General features: G+C 36.8%; 3 protein-coding genes across 4 annotated transcripts; 2 read left to right on the top strand and 1 right to left on the bottom strand.

Moving 5' to 3' along the window:
• Window positions 1–7,352: 7,352 nt before the first annotated feature.
• Window positions 7,353–7,793, bottom strand: LOC109185207. The gene has a single exon (XM_019335189.1). The coding sequence runs from the start codon at window positions 7,791–7,793 to the stop codon at window positions 7,353–7,355; it is 441 nt and encodes a 146-aa protein (XP_019190734.1).
• Window positions 7,794–9,623: 1,830 nt separating this feature from the next.
• Window positions 9,624–11,090, top strand: LOC109185206 (ribosomal biogenesis protein LAS1L-like). The gene is made up of 4 exons (XM_019335188.1): window positions 9,624–9,837; window positions 10,571–10,634; window positions 10,819–10,984; window positions 11,085–11,090. The coding sequence occupies exons 1-4, from the start codon at window positions 9,624–9,626 to the stop codon at window positions 11,088–11,090; spliced, it is 450 nt and encodes a 149-aa protein (XP_019190733.1).
• A 50-nt stretch (window positions 11,091–11,140) lies between these two features.
• Window positions 11,141–12,230, top strand: LOC109185325 (uncharacterized protein At4g26485-like). 2 transcript variants are annotated; one of them, XM_019335298.1, is made up of 3 exons: window positions 11,141–11,525; window positions 11,613–11,811; window positions 11,899–12,230. In XM_019335298.1, exons 1-3 carry the CDS (start codon window positions 11,171–11,173, stop codon window positions 12,164–12,166), a joined length of 822 nt encoding a protein of 273 aa, XP_019190843.1. In that variant the 5' UTR covers window positions 11,141–11,170; the 3' UTR covers window positions 12,167–12,230. The 2 variants fall into 2 exon arrangements, with proteins under 2 accessions (XP_019190843.1, XP_019190844.1); XM_019335299.1 differs by having other exon boundaries at window positions 11,613–11,747; window positions 11,899–11,928.
• The last annotated feature ends 2,843 nt before the right edge of the window (window positions 12,231–15,073 follow it).

Genomic DNA, 15,073 nt, shown 5'->3' with positions numbered 1-15,073 from the left:
TCATAGCCTGATATTGTTGACAATAGTAGGTCTTCAATTTTGATTTGATTGTCAACTTGCCTGACAAAATTATATCTTCTCTCCAATTGATTTGTTCAAAATATTATTTTGTGTTATATTGAATATCCAACGTATCTTTGAAATAAATTCATCTGATGGAATTTATTTCTAGGATAAGTTTTTATATTCATGTCTTCATAAATATTTTTCCGTTCTGATCAAATGTCTTTTAGGAAATTTTGGATTCTTGTAGCATGTGGGTAGACTTAGAATAAATTCCTTCGAATTTACCCAATTTCTTATCATTTTGCTTCTTTGCCACATTGTGCTCCTTTGACTTGAACATTGTGCTTTTCTGATTTGGTCACATTGTGCTCCTTTGGACACATCGTGCTTGTTCACATTGTGCTCCTGTAGAACATTGTGCTCCTTAGCACACATTGTGCTTGTCAGCACACATCGTGCTCTTTTGGTAGCATTGTGCTCTTTTTAATACATTGTGCTCTTCTGATTTGGTCACATTGTGCTCCTTTGGACACATCGTGCTTGTTCACATTGTGCTCCTGTAGAACATTGTGCTCCTTAGAACACATTGTGCTTGTCAGCACACATCGTGCTGTTTTGGTAGCATTGTGCTCTTTTTAATACATTGTGCTCTTTTGGTAGCATTGTGCTTGTCCGAAAACTTGACTTGTAAAAATAAGTCTTTGGGGGGGAATCAATCTCAGGTGTGATCGTTTTGAATAAGGACTTTTACCATTTCGCCGTTAGGCTCATCCGGTTATTCTTTGCAATGCCATTCCTTTATGCTTCTTTCTCGGATGAATACTCGTAGGACCAAAATTAATTTCTCAAATTAATTTTGTTCTTCCTATGGTAGATTCCTTTTGATTCGATATTCTGATTTATGATGCTTGTACTAAAAGACCTAAAAACTAAGGGGATCTAAAGTACATTTGGCTCATCAAAACTTACAAAAATATTCCTATCACTCTTGCATAGCTCCTATTTGCACCATCCTTGAATGGAAAGTTAACTTTACTTAGAACTTAGCTGCTCACCGAAGAGGATGGCCGGAGCCGATCGCCGGCGGTGACCTATGCGAAGAAGAAAAGCAGATAAACTTTCAATTTTTAAAGGTGAAAAGACCATTTTGCCCTTATGAATAAAAAATTTAAAAAGGTTTAAGTTTTTTCGGCCAATTTTCACCAGTGATTTGGCTGGAAGGACCAAATCTCATAAAAAAAGCATAGTTAAAGGACTAAATTGTTAGTTTTAAAAGTCACAGACTGAAATTAACACGCCCCCTATAGTCATAGAACCAAAAGTGTAATTTTCTCATACTTGTTAGTATTTATTGAGAAGTTTTGCTAAGCTATGAGAATTGTTGATCAAGTAGTACATGTTATATGAGTTTACAGTGAATGAGATTGAGTTGATTTTACAGTAAAGAGATTGTGTTTGTGCATTTCATTGTTTAAGTGCATCATTGGCTCTATGTAAGCCTAAGTTCTATTTCAAAAACCTATATCTACTTTGAAAAATCATTATCATTTTGCATTGAGAGTTGCATGATATTTGATTTCCAAAGTTGTGAGAAAGAGAAGTTTATTGAGCTTATTTGTGACATGAGTTGCATAAGAAGAGTTATGACTTGAGAAAGATGTTTCATGAGGCACACACACACACACACACACACACACACACACACACACACACACACACACACACACACACACACATATATATATATATATATATATATATATATATATATATATATATATATATATATATATATATATATATATATATATATATATATATATATATCTATTGTGAGATCAATAGGTTTTTCGGAGGCCCGTTAGGACTATGTCATTTCGGAAGAGAAGAGAAAGAAAGAAAGTTTGAGAAAGTTATGGACATTGCGGTCCGAGATGAAGTAACGAGGCGTATTCCCACGTTACTAGGTTGGATATTACCTGCCGGGCTTGGAATCCCGGTTAGGGGGTGTGCACAATGACAAGTACGATACCTGATTCCATAGAGATTGAGTTTAGAACCTATAGAAAGGTTTCGGGGACGAGATTGAGATTAGGTCGGCTAGATGCCGAGCCCGGATAGGTTCATTCACACGTGGTGAAGTTCCTGCCTCGTCCGTGAGTAAAGAAGAGAAAGTGAGTCTATGTGACTCAAAGAGAAAGAAGAGAAAGCGAGTCTGTGTGACTCAAAGAGAAAGAAGAGAAAAGCGAGTCTTTGTGACTTAACAGAAACCTCCAAAGAAAAGTATACGTTTTTTTAGAGTGAGAGTATATATTTATACTTATAGCATCATGACTTTTCCTTTCATTTGATTTGCATGCGTTGCATATAAAGTACGTTGAGATATATAGCTTGTTGTTGTAGTTGAGTTGGCATTATAGCTTTGAGATTGTTTGTTGTTTAGTATGAAAGCATGAGATAGTTGGTTATGTTATTTAGTATCTCTTTGCCTATCCGTTGGAGCATGAGTATTCTGTTTAAGTGGAGTATTTGTGAAAATATGATTACTTGTTAACTAGGTTGCAAGCATATAGAATTGAATATGAGTTTGTTCAGATGTTGTTAAAGTGTTGAAAGTGTTGAGATTATGTATACTTGCCAAATGATTTTCAAAATCTATATTCTATAGTACTTTACAGGGTTGAGTGGTTTTATACTTAGCCTTGTGCTAACGGGTTTATTCAAATGTTTTTGTAACTCCTTTCAAGTGGGCCCAGTTGTTGAGCGCGCACGAGAGTAGTTAGTGCGTAGATGAGCTTTAGAGCCTAGTTTGCTTATGTTTTGTTATTTTGACCAGTGACTTATATTGATGTTAGACTTTTATCGACTGTTGGATGTTTAGTTACTTTTTGTTGGTGTGGAACACCGGCGCTGTAACCCCAACTTTAAGGTTTTATTGAAGTTGACTGCTTAGTTATTTACCTTTTTAGCCTGTGCAATCACCTCGAGTGGTGACTATGGCGGTAACACCTGTTGGATGGTTTTAAATAGATTTAAGTTGTTAAATCTTTCTTTTATTTTCTTGCTTAGCTTATCTTATTAAGATAAGTATTCGGGAATTTAGATTAAGAAAAGTGGGGTGTTACAACACAAGACTACATCAGTAACCTAATTGCCTAGGTGGGCAATCTTTCTACCCAATTTGGGAGCCTGCGAGAAGAGCTGCTGCAACTCCTTAGATTCAATCGGCCAACACCCCCAATCATGGGAAATTCACCAGGACAATCATCAATTCAGGGCCAGTTTCCCGAGAAACCAAGTTTGGCCCCAGGGGGCAGACCAGATAAGGCTCCAATGCAGGAGGATGAAAATGTGAGAGCTGATTTGGGGGAAGAAACTCCTCTGGGACTTGGTCAGTTAGGCAGAGCTGATGTGTATATAAACATAAAAAGTTTAAAAATCAAAATATACAAGTATTTATATGAATGTTATGAAACATATAGTAAAATTTCATGGTGATTGATGAAAATTTTGCTTTGTTATGTATTTAGGGAGAACAAGTTCATAAAGAAAGTTTAGAAGTTAGGGAGAAAAGTTCATAGAGAAAGTTTAAAAGTTAAGGATAGAAAGTTCGTAGAAAATAATAAAAAATAAAAATATACAAGCAGAAGTAAAAACAATATTATTTTGAATTTTTAGAGGAATATTATAAAGTTTATGAGAGAGAAAAAATTGGTAGAGTTTAGTATGAAGAAAATATAGGATAATGAAGAAAAAATAATTTATTGAATTTAGGTATAAGGTTTATAAATTTTAAATATGGAGGAAAAAAATAGAGAGAGAAAATATTCATTTTTTTTTGAATGCTCCTGACTCTATTGCATTGTAATATTCGATCTCATGACCTCCCACATGGGAGAGGTCATTACATGTCATCTGAGCATAAGGTGTTTGGCCAACGATTTATATTTGAGAAAGAAAAAACTACAAAAACTCATAAAATTAAAAAGATTACAAAAATTCATAACTTTTAAAATGTGGCCTAACTTTTAATGACTCTTTAAAAGTCTTAATCGAATACCACTCAATTTTTAAGGACTCTTTAAAAATTCTAATTGAATATAATATAAATTTTAAAGATTCCTTAAAAATTTTAATTATTTTTTTTGAAAGGAGCCAATATGGCATTTGTTCAAAATACTCTGAGATAGAGTCAGGAGGGACAGATTCCCAGTACATAGCAATAGAGTGCGTAAAAGCAGGCGAAGCTAAGGTATGAGCTAAATAATTATCTAATCTAGGAATATAAACAACTGAACAATAATTAAACGAGACAATACTAGCTCTTGAGGCATCAATAGCATAACCGAGATATGACAGGATAGGAGTAGTTGCAGATGTCAGGTATTGCTGTAGTGTTAAGCAATCTGTGAAAAGGTCTATCGATCGTTCCCCACGATCCCATAGCCATGACAAGACTTCCTTGCATGCAAGAGCCTCACCCATAAGTGGGGAGGAGCAGCTTGGTAGTGGAGCACTGAAAGCCGAGACGTACCTTCCATCGTTGTTGAGGATTATCGCCCCGACGGTGGCTTTGTCTACACCGTGCCAATAACCAGCATCGAAGTAACACTTGTTCGATCCTGTTGGTGTCGCCGTGCTGGGGTTCGGCAGTGGCGGTGTGCGCTGAGCAGTAGCAACCCGCTGTTGGCGGTTCAACGTCCGGCTGTGAGATGGCGTGACTGTGGTGGAGTCCGGGCCAACAAGCGGTGCAGCCACGGTAAGCCTGTTCCGTTGGGGGTGCACTTGTCTCCATGCATGTACCGCCACGGTGGCCGCAACTAGAACTTTCTGTGGTCGTTGTAGACATGCATCCCATACCGCACCGTTTCTGGCCTTCCAAATGTAATATAGAATTGCAGCTGCGTAGATCACCTCATCAGTGTCTAAAATATTCAACAATTCACTAAACCAAGTATGAAAAACATTTGTGACATTCGTGGGGATTGGAAGGTGGGATTGGGTCCAAATGGAACTTGCATAGTCACACATAACTAGAGCATGCATAGTGTCTGTTGAGCATATAACCATTAATGTGCAATCCAACTATCAACTTAGGTTTTTAGTTGAGATGGAGCACATGCTTTAATTTGGTATCAGAGCCAGACCAAAGGTTATGGGTTCGACTCTCTATGTCACCCGATAAGTGATTACGGTCCATGTGTTACTTGGAACCTACCGCACACTTGAGGGCGCGTATTGAGTATATGACCATTAATGTGCAATCCAACTATCCCCTCTAATCTCCATGCCAATACCACAATCACTGGTGCATTAGCCAAATAGGGTATTCTTTCTGTATCATTGGGTCATGTTCGTCTAGGAGCCACGGGTGCTCCCAAATGAGGTGTCATGTAATAGGGTATTCTTTCTGTTTCTGTCTGTATCATTGAGTCATGTTCGTCTTGGAGCCACGGGTGCTCCCAAATGAGGTGTCATGTTCGTCTAGGAGCCACGGGTGCTCCCAAATGAGAGTTGTTTCTCCATTCCCAATTATGCGTCTGATTCCACCACATACCATGTCCTGAGCTGCCATAATACTACGCTAACAGAAACTGAGATTATTTCCTAGGCTAGCATAAAAAAAAGTTCCCCTGGGATAATATCTGGCCTTATACATTCTTGAGACCAAGGAATTAGGCTTAGTAAGGAAACGTCATGTCTGCTTGCCTAACATTGCTAGGTTAAAAGCACGTAGCTCCTTAAATCCTAAGCCCCCATGTTTCTTTGGCATACATAATTTATCCCACGCTTTCCAGTGAATGCCACGGTCATTCCCAGATCCCCAGCAATACCGATTCATGGTTCGCTCAATAGCCGTGCAAGTTCCTACAGGTAATAAAAAAACACTCATTGAAAAAGTATGCATAGCCTGAGCCACACTTTTCAATAAGACTTCCTTACCAACCTGTGATAACAATTTTTTATTCCATGAACCAATTCTTTGCTTGATCTTATCTTCAATATATGAGAAAGCTGTCTTTCTATTCCTTCCTACAAAGGATGGAAGACCCAAATATTTACCAAAATTAGGAGCCTGGACCACTCCCAAAATCTGTGCCACATCATCCATGTCTTCTTCCCGTGTATTCTTACTGTAGCATATACTAGACTTGTGGAAATTCACCACTTGTCCATATAATTTTTCATACCATGTCAAACAATGCTTAATTACTCTAGCCTCCTGAGTATTTGCTTTAAAAAAATAATAAACTATCATCAGCAAAAAACAGATGAGAGATAGGTGGTGCACCCCTTGCTACTCTACAACCATGTATTGTTCCATGAGCCTGTTCTTGTTGTAGTAATAAAGAAAGCCCTTCAGCACAGATAATGAAGAGATACGGGGACGAAGGATCCCTTTGCCTTAAACCACGTGCCGGGGTAATAGGTAGGCTACGAGAGCCATCCAACAAAATATTATATGATATAGTAGTAACACACAACATAATGAGATCCACCCACCTATTATAAAACCCCAGAGATAATAACATATTATGCAGAAAGGACCACTGCATCTGGTCATAAGCCTTTGCCATATCCAATTTTAGAGCTCCCCACCCAGTCATACCACACTGTTTTCTATTCAAAAAATGGCCAACTTCCGCAGCAATTAAAATATTATCAGTGATCAATCTGTCAGGTATAAAAGCGCTCTGCGTATCAGATATAATGTTTTCCATCAATGGCTTCATCCTGGCTGTAATCATCTTGGCCATAATTTTGTAAATCACATTACTTAATGCTATATGCCTAAGATCAGAGACCAACTCAGGGTTTTTTTTCTTGGGGATTAACACAATATCTGTATCATTCAACTTATCCGGGAAGGAACGAGTATTAAGGCAATTCACAATAAAATTCGACACATCTCCTCCCATCACATCCCAAAAATACTGATAAAAACCCGGATTCATTCCATCCAGACCTGGTGCTTTATCCGGGAACATGGCAAATAACGTTGATTTCACTTCTTCAGTCTCAAACGGGCGCAGTAATGGATCATTCTGCGTCTGTGTCACTCGGGGCAAAACATTCCCAAAAAAATCCCCATCATTCCCAGAATGGCCAAAGCTAAAAATATTATGACAATAATCCAGAATAACAGTTCTCATGGCCTCCCCTTCCACCCAATCCCCTTCATTATTCATAATTTTAGAAAGAGTATTCTTCTTTTTACGGTGAGAAGCATACCTGTGGAAGAACTTGGTGTTTGCATCTGCGTCCTTGAGTCAGTGTTGCTTGGCCCTCTGCCTCCGGTATGTGTCCTCCTGTGCCTCAACACGAGACAGACACTCCTCCAGGCGTTAGAATTCAGCAAGAGATGCCTTATCTATGCATCCCCGTAATCGCAATTGCTCTTTCCGGAGATTCATAGCATGCTCACCAAATTTATGGAAACGACCACCTCCCCATCGTTTTAAACTACTTCCACATAATTCAATACAATCCTGCAACCCCCTATGCCTCTCCTGGTCCCACGTTTTCTCCACCACATCCCTGCATCCCTCATCATGAAGCCAGGCCATCTCAAAGCGGAACCCTCTCTTCCCACCACCCCTCCTTTCCCGAAGATTCAGAATCCCAAGGAAAAGAGCAGAGTGATCCGAATTTCGGGTTAAAATGTTCAAAACACTAGCTTCTCTTACTATGTCATGCCACCCCTGAGTAACCAACACCTTATCTAACCTTTCCTCAATCCATTTTGTCGTTCCCTGTCCTTTTTCCCATGTATATGGACAACCCATAATTGGTAATTGGAATAATCACAATCATCATCCGTGTCCCCAAAACCACGCAGCCGTGTATCTGGGTGTGGGTTCCCTCCCCGCTTCTCATGTTGAAAAAAGATATCATTAAAATCTCCAATGACAACCCAGGGGAGGTCAGATATGTGAGATAAAGATTTGATGAGATCCCAAGAGTCACTCTGCCTTGTCGGCTCAGGAAAGCCATAATAACCTGTCATTCTCCATTTATCAAAACCAGGGATATTTACCTCCACATCTACATGATTCTTCGAGAAACTTAATAATCTTGTCGTATTATTCGTTTTCCATAATAAAGCTAATCCGCCACTCAGTCCAGTATTGTCAACATAAAAGAGACCATCAAAACCAAGTTTGACCCGGAGTCGTTCAGCATGATCCCCACCAACCTTGGTTTCCATTAAAAATACAAAATCAGGTTTCTTACGGGACACCATGTCCACAATTTCACGAACTGTTCGTGGATTACCCAAGCCACGACAGTTCCAGCTTAGGGTACTCATGATGATGGGCGGGCCTGGGAACCAGTACCCGCCATATGCAAGTTTTTTGACAGATCAATCATTGTAACATCACCACTCCCTTCCTCACGGCGGCGTTTGGCCACCGCCTCCACAGCTGTTTCAGCTTCACGGTGCACTTCTGGTGCACCCCGTACCTCATGCGGCAGATTACTAGTACCACCACTCCGTCCAACCCCGCCATCCACCACGCTACCCTCCGCCGGCACGAGCCAACCCTCCCCGAGGACCCCCACCGCTCTCGGGCCTTGGCGTGAACCCGCCCTCAACTCCGCCAAGAACGGATACTCCACAACCGGGATAGTAGCATTCCGGGCATGTATACAAAACTTGGAAAGATGCTCGAGCAGCCCACAATAAAAACAGAAATTATGGAGACGCTCATATTTAAACGATACCCAGCATGTTGACTTATCTCGCTTAACAAATTCCTACTTCTTTTAATAGGCTTTTCTACAGGATTAGCCACACGAATGCGATAGAATACCCGCCACGGGACATTCGTAAAACGGTCATCACCCTTAATAATAGTACCAAGGTAATTACCAACCTGTTCAAGAATTTTGTCAGATGTATGGCCCACTAGTAGTCCATGCACCTGCACCCACATATCCACCGTATCCAATACCACATCCTCCGACAGCACACCATCAACAACTTTCCGACATACTAGGGTTGCGTTATCATAGGCCCAAGGACCGTCTTCCAGCACACGCTCCATGTCTGTTTTATGAAAAAAGACGAAGAGAAACAAATGCGGTTGAATTTCCGTTACCTGAACACCCTGCACCGGTTGACATACGGATGCCAGGACCTCGCGCATGAATTCTACCTTGATTAGTTTCCGCGTCAAGAAGCGGCCTACTAGGGACCAGACTTGCTTTCCGGCCGCCGTCGTGGTCTCCTCGTCATCCAACACCGGTGCAAACCCCGCCTCCTCCTCGTCCAACACCACCATATCTACCCAACTCTTCGTAACTTCCTCCACCATCCCGTGACTCGATGAGGACGCCATCGACACACCGGAGCCAGACGCAGTCGCCTTCCTCGTCACAGCAGTCCGATACCGCAGCAGTAAAACCGGCCAAGATTGCCGTAGAAAGCACAAGAATACCGTAGGGAACCCTAGGAGAAACCCTAGTAGAGGAGAACCTTAAAAATTTTAATTAAATACTCCAAACTTTTAAATTCTATAAAAGTCTTTAAAGTTGAGCTCTGCTGGCTATACCAAATGACCCTTGAATCTGCAAAAAATGAAGATATGTGCTAAATTGCCAAAATAAATTCTATGACCCGAAATGCAACCAGATTTGTTTATGGTTTCCTGCTTTCACAGACACAGCTTTATGTCGAGGACTGGATTGGTTTGAAAACGTTGGATGATGCTGGGAGGGTGAAGTTTGTCAACGTGTCTGGAAATCACCTGGGGATTTCTAAAAGCGATATGAAGAAGTTTGTCGTTCCTTACTTGGAGGATGAATCATCAGAAAATGTTGCCGCAGGTTCACATTATTCACTCAATGAGCAGGTCGTGATAGATGGGCCGCTATCTCGCTGGACATTATATTTAGGGATGATTACTGTTCGATTTGAAGCGAACCAAACTGAAACAACAGGGACGATTCTTATTACAATTCAAAAACAAAATAAAAAATAAAAAAATAATAACGTAATTGTCAAATTTAGGTTATTTTTAAAATAGAAAGTAGAATGTACAATAAATAAATAAATAAATTTTGAACGGGCAATTCAAACTGAAACTAGAATTAGAATAAATGTGAACCGGAACCAAACAAATTTATCATTTACAAACGGTGTTTATAAATCGGTTCGGTTCTGGTATGCATTTATTTTGATTTCAGATTCTGTTTGAACCACCGGTTCAAAATTTATTTATTTTTATTTTCTATTTTAAAAATAACCTAAATTCAACAATTATTTTATTTTATTTTTTCTAGTTCTGAATAGTAACAAGAATCATCCCTACTATTTCAGTTCAGTTGCTATAGTCTTTGGCTTGGTTCAAATCCAACATAATTATTTTAAAGATAAAAATGTTCATTTAACATCAAAGGGAGAAAACTATAACTTTTAAAATAATTAAGGAGATAAATGTGGATAAATGAATAACTCAGGACAAAAGTGTCATTTTTCATTTTTCCTTTTGTATTTTCTACTCCATAGTTTTTTGGTTTTGGTTTTCTGTTTTCCATTTATTGGTTACATGGATTAAAGTGAAAAGATGCAGTTCTGGGAATTGTAAAAGGCAAAAGGAAGCTGTAAAAATTAACTATGGTAAGTGAGAATTGCATGCATATATTCTGTTTATTCTTCCTAAAGTTGAATCCCCTATATTATTAGCAGTTCCCTATAATGGCATAGACGATCATTAAGACTTAAGAGCAATTAAGCAAAGCAATATTGATGATGAGAATAGAAATGATAAAAGAAAAACTTGTTAGTATTTTCTTCTGTTGTGTTAGCGGGTTCAAGAAGAATGAAGAAGAAGAGGAAGCAGCTAAGGGTGAGCAATTAGAAGAAAAGAAGCATGAGAATGAAGAAAAAGGAGAAGAGCAGCAAGCAGCAGATGAGAAGCTGAATAATGAAGAAAAAGAGGAGCAGCCGACAGATGATGATGAGATATTAATGGTGAATAAGGGTGAGCCACTAGAAGAAGAAGAAGATAATAAAGAAAAAGGAGGAGAAGAGCAGAAAGCAGATGAGAGGGTGAATGATGGTGAAAAATTAGAAGTAGAAGTAGAAGAAGAAGAAGAAGATGATGATGAGAAACAGAATGAAGAAGAAAAAGGAGAAGAGCAGAAAGCAGATGAAAAGATGGTAAATGAGGATGAGCAATTAGAAGAAGATGATGAGAAGCAGAATGAAGAAAAAGGAAGAGAAGAGCAGAAAGCAGATGAAATGGTAAATGAGGGTGAGGAAATAGAAGAAGAAGAAAAAGATGAGATGGTGAATAAGAGCAAGGAATTAGAAGATGATGAAGAGCAAGGAGAAGAGATGGTTAATAAGGTTGGTGGTGTGGTTTTAGGTGAAGATGAGAAGTGGATAAAACAGTACAGTAGTTCCCAAACGATACTCCTAGTTGGAGAAGGAGACTTCTCCTTTTCTGCTGCTCTTGCCACTGCCTTCGGAGACGCTTCTAACATGGTTGCCACTTCTCTGGACTCTCATGGTAACTAAGATTCTCATATGCATTCATTTCAACCAATTAACCTGAAAACCTAGCCTTTTGAGCTTTATTTTTCTTTTAATTTTACAGCTTTTTTGGCTGAAAATTATACGAATGCTGTTTCCAACATTGCTATGATGAGAAGAAAGGGATGTAAGGTGATTCACGGAGTTGATGCTACAGACATGGCGAACCATCCATTGCTAAAAGGCTTGAAATTCGATCGTATAATTTTCAACTTTCCATATGCTGGCTTTTTCAAGACTAAATCTCGCTCATCTCAGCTGCTGTCAGATCAGTTCTTATTATATATATTCTACTCATTTTTTCTCTGTTACTCTATACATAGTAACTTATTGTACTGTTCTTTTTGCAGTTTACACCAAGCCCTTATGAGGCCATTTCTTGAAAATGCAGTGAGGATGATTGGTGTGGATGGTGAAATCCATATCACACACAAGTCTAATGGGTTCCACAGAGAATGGGACATAGCTGGGTTGGCATACCAGCAGGGACTTCATTTGGTCAAAGCTGAAGATTTTAAGCTTAGTGATTATCCTGGATATAACACCAAACGTGGTTTTGGTGGTGATCTTAATTTCAATTGCTATCCTAGCAAAACTTATATGTTTCGGTCAATTTAGTTGTTCTAGTCATTCTACTCATAATGGGATTGGGTGATTGATATGAAGTCGCTAGCTTTTTTGATTTCATGTTATATTGATTGCCAAATTCAAAACTTGTCTCAACAGAGAGATAATATAAATCACTTCTAATCCTCAAACAAATTTATTAAAGTTGACCATTTAGTTTGAGAGGGAACTAGTGTTTCACCTGTGTAATGCTGGGATTTTAATGTGTTTATTAATTATATGAACATGAATTACAACATTTATATAATGTGTAATAATTTAAAAAGAAAAAGTTACATTTTTCGTCTATAAGTTATTGAAAATTAGCATTTTTTTCTCTTTAATTGTGTGCAAAGCGGCAACACAATTGATGGATGACAAAAGCTACTTTGCAGACAATTAGGGGATGAAAAGTGGTGATGCATTTGATGATGAGGAAAATTTTTATTTGTGTATAATTCAAGATGAAAAATGTCATTTTATCACTAAAAAGCATTGAAATATTATATAATATATTTTGGCTATTGATTATATAAAATAACTGTGGAAAACAAATTTTATATTATTTTTAATGAAAATGCATGTATGGTCTTGTAATTGTTCTTGTTGTTTATAATGTAAAAGGATGTTCAAAAAATGAGAATTAATTATAGTGCTTAGAACTATGAAATTTGTTTTTGAATTTAAACTATGCTTTTCCTAAACAAATATTAGTTGCAATATGTAGAAGATTGAATATATTGATTTTACTCTCTCTCTCTCACTCTCTCTTGACTCTGATCCTTTAGTGGTCATTTTATTAATAGACCATTTAAAAGATGGCCTAAACTATTAATTCATCAATTTTTTTTCACTTGAATTAGTGTTAAAGTCCTTTTATAATCTCCATTTTTTTTTAAATAGATCATGTTGTCATATCATTATATTTGTAATTCAATATTGTTTTCTTTACATCTTTAAAATTTTAATTTATTCTCAAAATATAATATAATAATGACATTTATATTAATTTAAAAATTCAAACACAAATTAAATATAGTCTACTTTATTGAACAAATTAAATGTCATATTTAAAAGCATATTTTAAAAAATACCACATTAACTTGAAAGACCTACCATTTAAGAGATACACATGATCGTAACTTCGTAAGTAAGTTGATGAGAAAGTTATCATACAATTTCAGAGATACACATGGTCATAAGTAATTTGATGAGGAAGTTATGGGCATAGAGCAATATCATCAATCTAGGTATTAACTTATGATTTATACCTAATAATAATAATAATAAAATGTAATGTTTTGAATACTATTAACTCTATTATAATGCATTATCTGTTTCATAACTACTTTTTCAACCAAATGAATCACAAAAGAGTCACGTCTCTACTAAGGTTTGATCTCACAACCTCCCACTTGAGGGAGTAACTTGGTGTCATTGGACGGATAGGAGATAACCCATCATTAATTAGAATGCAAAACTTACTATTAAAGCATCCCCATTGGTATAAAAAGTTGAGTTTTTGTTGTTGTTGTTTTTTTTTTTTTTTTTTTTTTTTTTTTTTTTTTTTTGTGGCAGAGAGAAATGTGAAAGAGAGAAAAAAATGTTTGTGTTAAAATTTAGTGTTTTTTGAATTAAAATAAAAAAAAAAAAAAAAAAAGAAAAGGAATAGAAGTTGGAGTGTGTTGTGGGCACCAACGACACTCAGAGGACATGCTAACGTTATGTTTGGTTCATATATCTATTTCACTAACAACATGTTTGGTTCATGGAATGAATTTTAAAGGAATAGGATTAGTATTCCATAAGGAATAGAATAGGCAAGGAATAGAATAAGAATTGTATTCTTTTGTTTAGTCCGTTGAAGGAATAGAGTTTAGGAATGTTATTTCAGTGTTTGATTGGTTTAAGGAATAGAAATGGAATATGAGTGTAAAAGACATAAATACCCCTATACAAAAAATGTATTATTATTATTATTATTATTATTATTATTATTATTATTATTATTATTATTATTATTATTATTGTTATTGTTATTGTTATTGTTATTGTTATTGTTATTGTTATTGTTATTATTATTATTAGTAGTTCAAGCAGACAAGGAATTACAAGTGATTAACAATATTGTATAAAAATTAACATATATATACACAAATATTACTAATAAGTGAAAGAACAACTGAATTTGAAAGCATCAGGAGTTTTGTTCAAGATAAGAGATTATCCTTGATTCAAGGAGTCTTTCTACAACAACTTGTCACATAATTAAGAGTCATATCTTCACTATACAAGGAGATGTGATTAGTTCAAGCTGACAAGGAATTGCAAGTGATTAATTTATCTATCTCTCTCACGCCATTTCACATAATTATCTCTAAAAGCCTGAGAATTAATTTATCTATCTCTTTGGAATTTAAGAATTTTAACAAGAAAAGAGAAAGGCATTAAAGAGAGTTCATTGTTGGAAGAAGCTTCTGTTCAAGGACAAGAAAATTACGCACTTGATGTGATCTTTGTTAACGAGGATTTCGGGTTAGCTTTCTGGCATTTAAAAAAAAAAAAAGTGGTTCACAGAGTTTTTTGTTCCCTGAAACATTCCTGAGGGATGTTTCTGATAATTGTATATTTTGTTGTATGCTTTCATGCAAAACAATATTGTTATCACCGTCTTCTGTCCACGAGTAATGAAACGCATGGGATTATGAGTATTCTTTATTATTGTTGATCAATTTACTGTATAATAATAATTTGAAAAATGATGTTGTATGAATTGATTGTTACAAATTTCTTGATGCAGTGCTAATTTAATTTGCCCACGAACATGGATTACTTACTATGAATATTCAGTATTAAATATCAGTAATAATTAATTTGTAAAAAATAAAATTCAGAAAATTACCTTTGTTTGAAGCTTTA

Source organism: Ipomoea nil, unplaced genomic scaffold (assembly GCF_001879475.1).
Source record: "Ipomoea nil cultivar Tokyo-kokei standard unplaced genomic scaffold, Asagao_1.1 scaffold1317, whole genome shotgun sequence".
In the NCBI taxonomy this organism is placed as follows: domain Eukaryota; kingdom Viridiplantae; phylum Streptophyta; class Magnoliopsida; order Solanales; family Convolvulaceae; genus Ipomoea; species Ipomoea nil.
Note: the sequence above shows the minus strand (reverse complement) of the source record. Positions and strands in the feature narration are given on the sequence as shown.

Bases quoted from the DNA above. Each gene is read 5' to 3' on its own strand.
- LOC109185325 (XM_019335298.1), top strand. From the start codon at position 11,171: ATGGTAAATGAGGATGAGCAATTAGAAGAAGATGATGAGAAGCAGAAT. The intron at 11,526-11,612 runs GTAACTAAGATT...TTAATTTTACAG, and splicing joins CACTTCTCTGGACTCTCATG to CTTTTTTGGCTGAAAATTAT. The intron at 11,812-11,898 runs GTCAGATCAGTT...TTCTTTTTGCAG, and splicing joins TCTCGCTCATCTCAGCTGCT to TTTACACCAAGCCCTTATGA.
- LOC109185207 (XM_019335189.1), bottom strand. From the start codon at position 7,793: ATGGGTTGTCCATATACATGGGAAAAAGGACAGGGAACGACAAAATGG.
- LOC109185206 (XM_019335188.1), top strand. From the start codon at position 9,624: ATGACCCGAAATGCAACCAGATTTGTTTATGGTTTCCTGCTTTCACAG. The intron at 9,838-10,570 runs GTTCACATTATT...CATGGATTAAAG, and splicing joins ATCAGAAAATGTTGCCGCAG to TGAAAAGATGCAGTTCTGGG. The intron at 10,635-10,818 runs GTGAGAATTGCA...CTGTTGTGTTAG, and splicing joins GTAAAAATTAACTATGGTAA to CGGGTTCAAGAAGAATGAAG.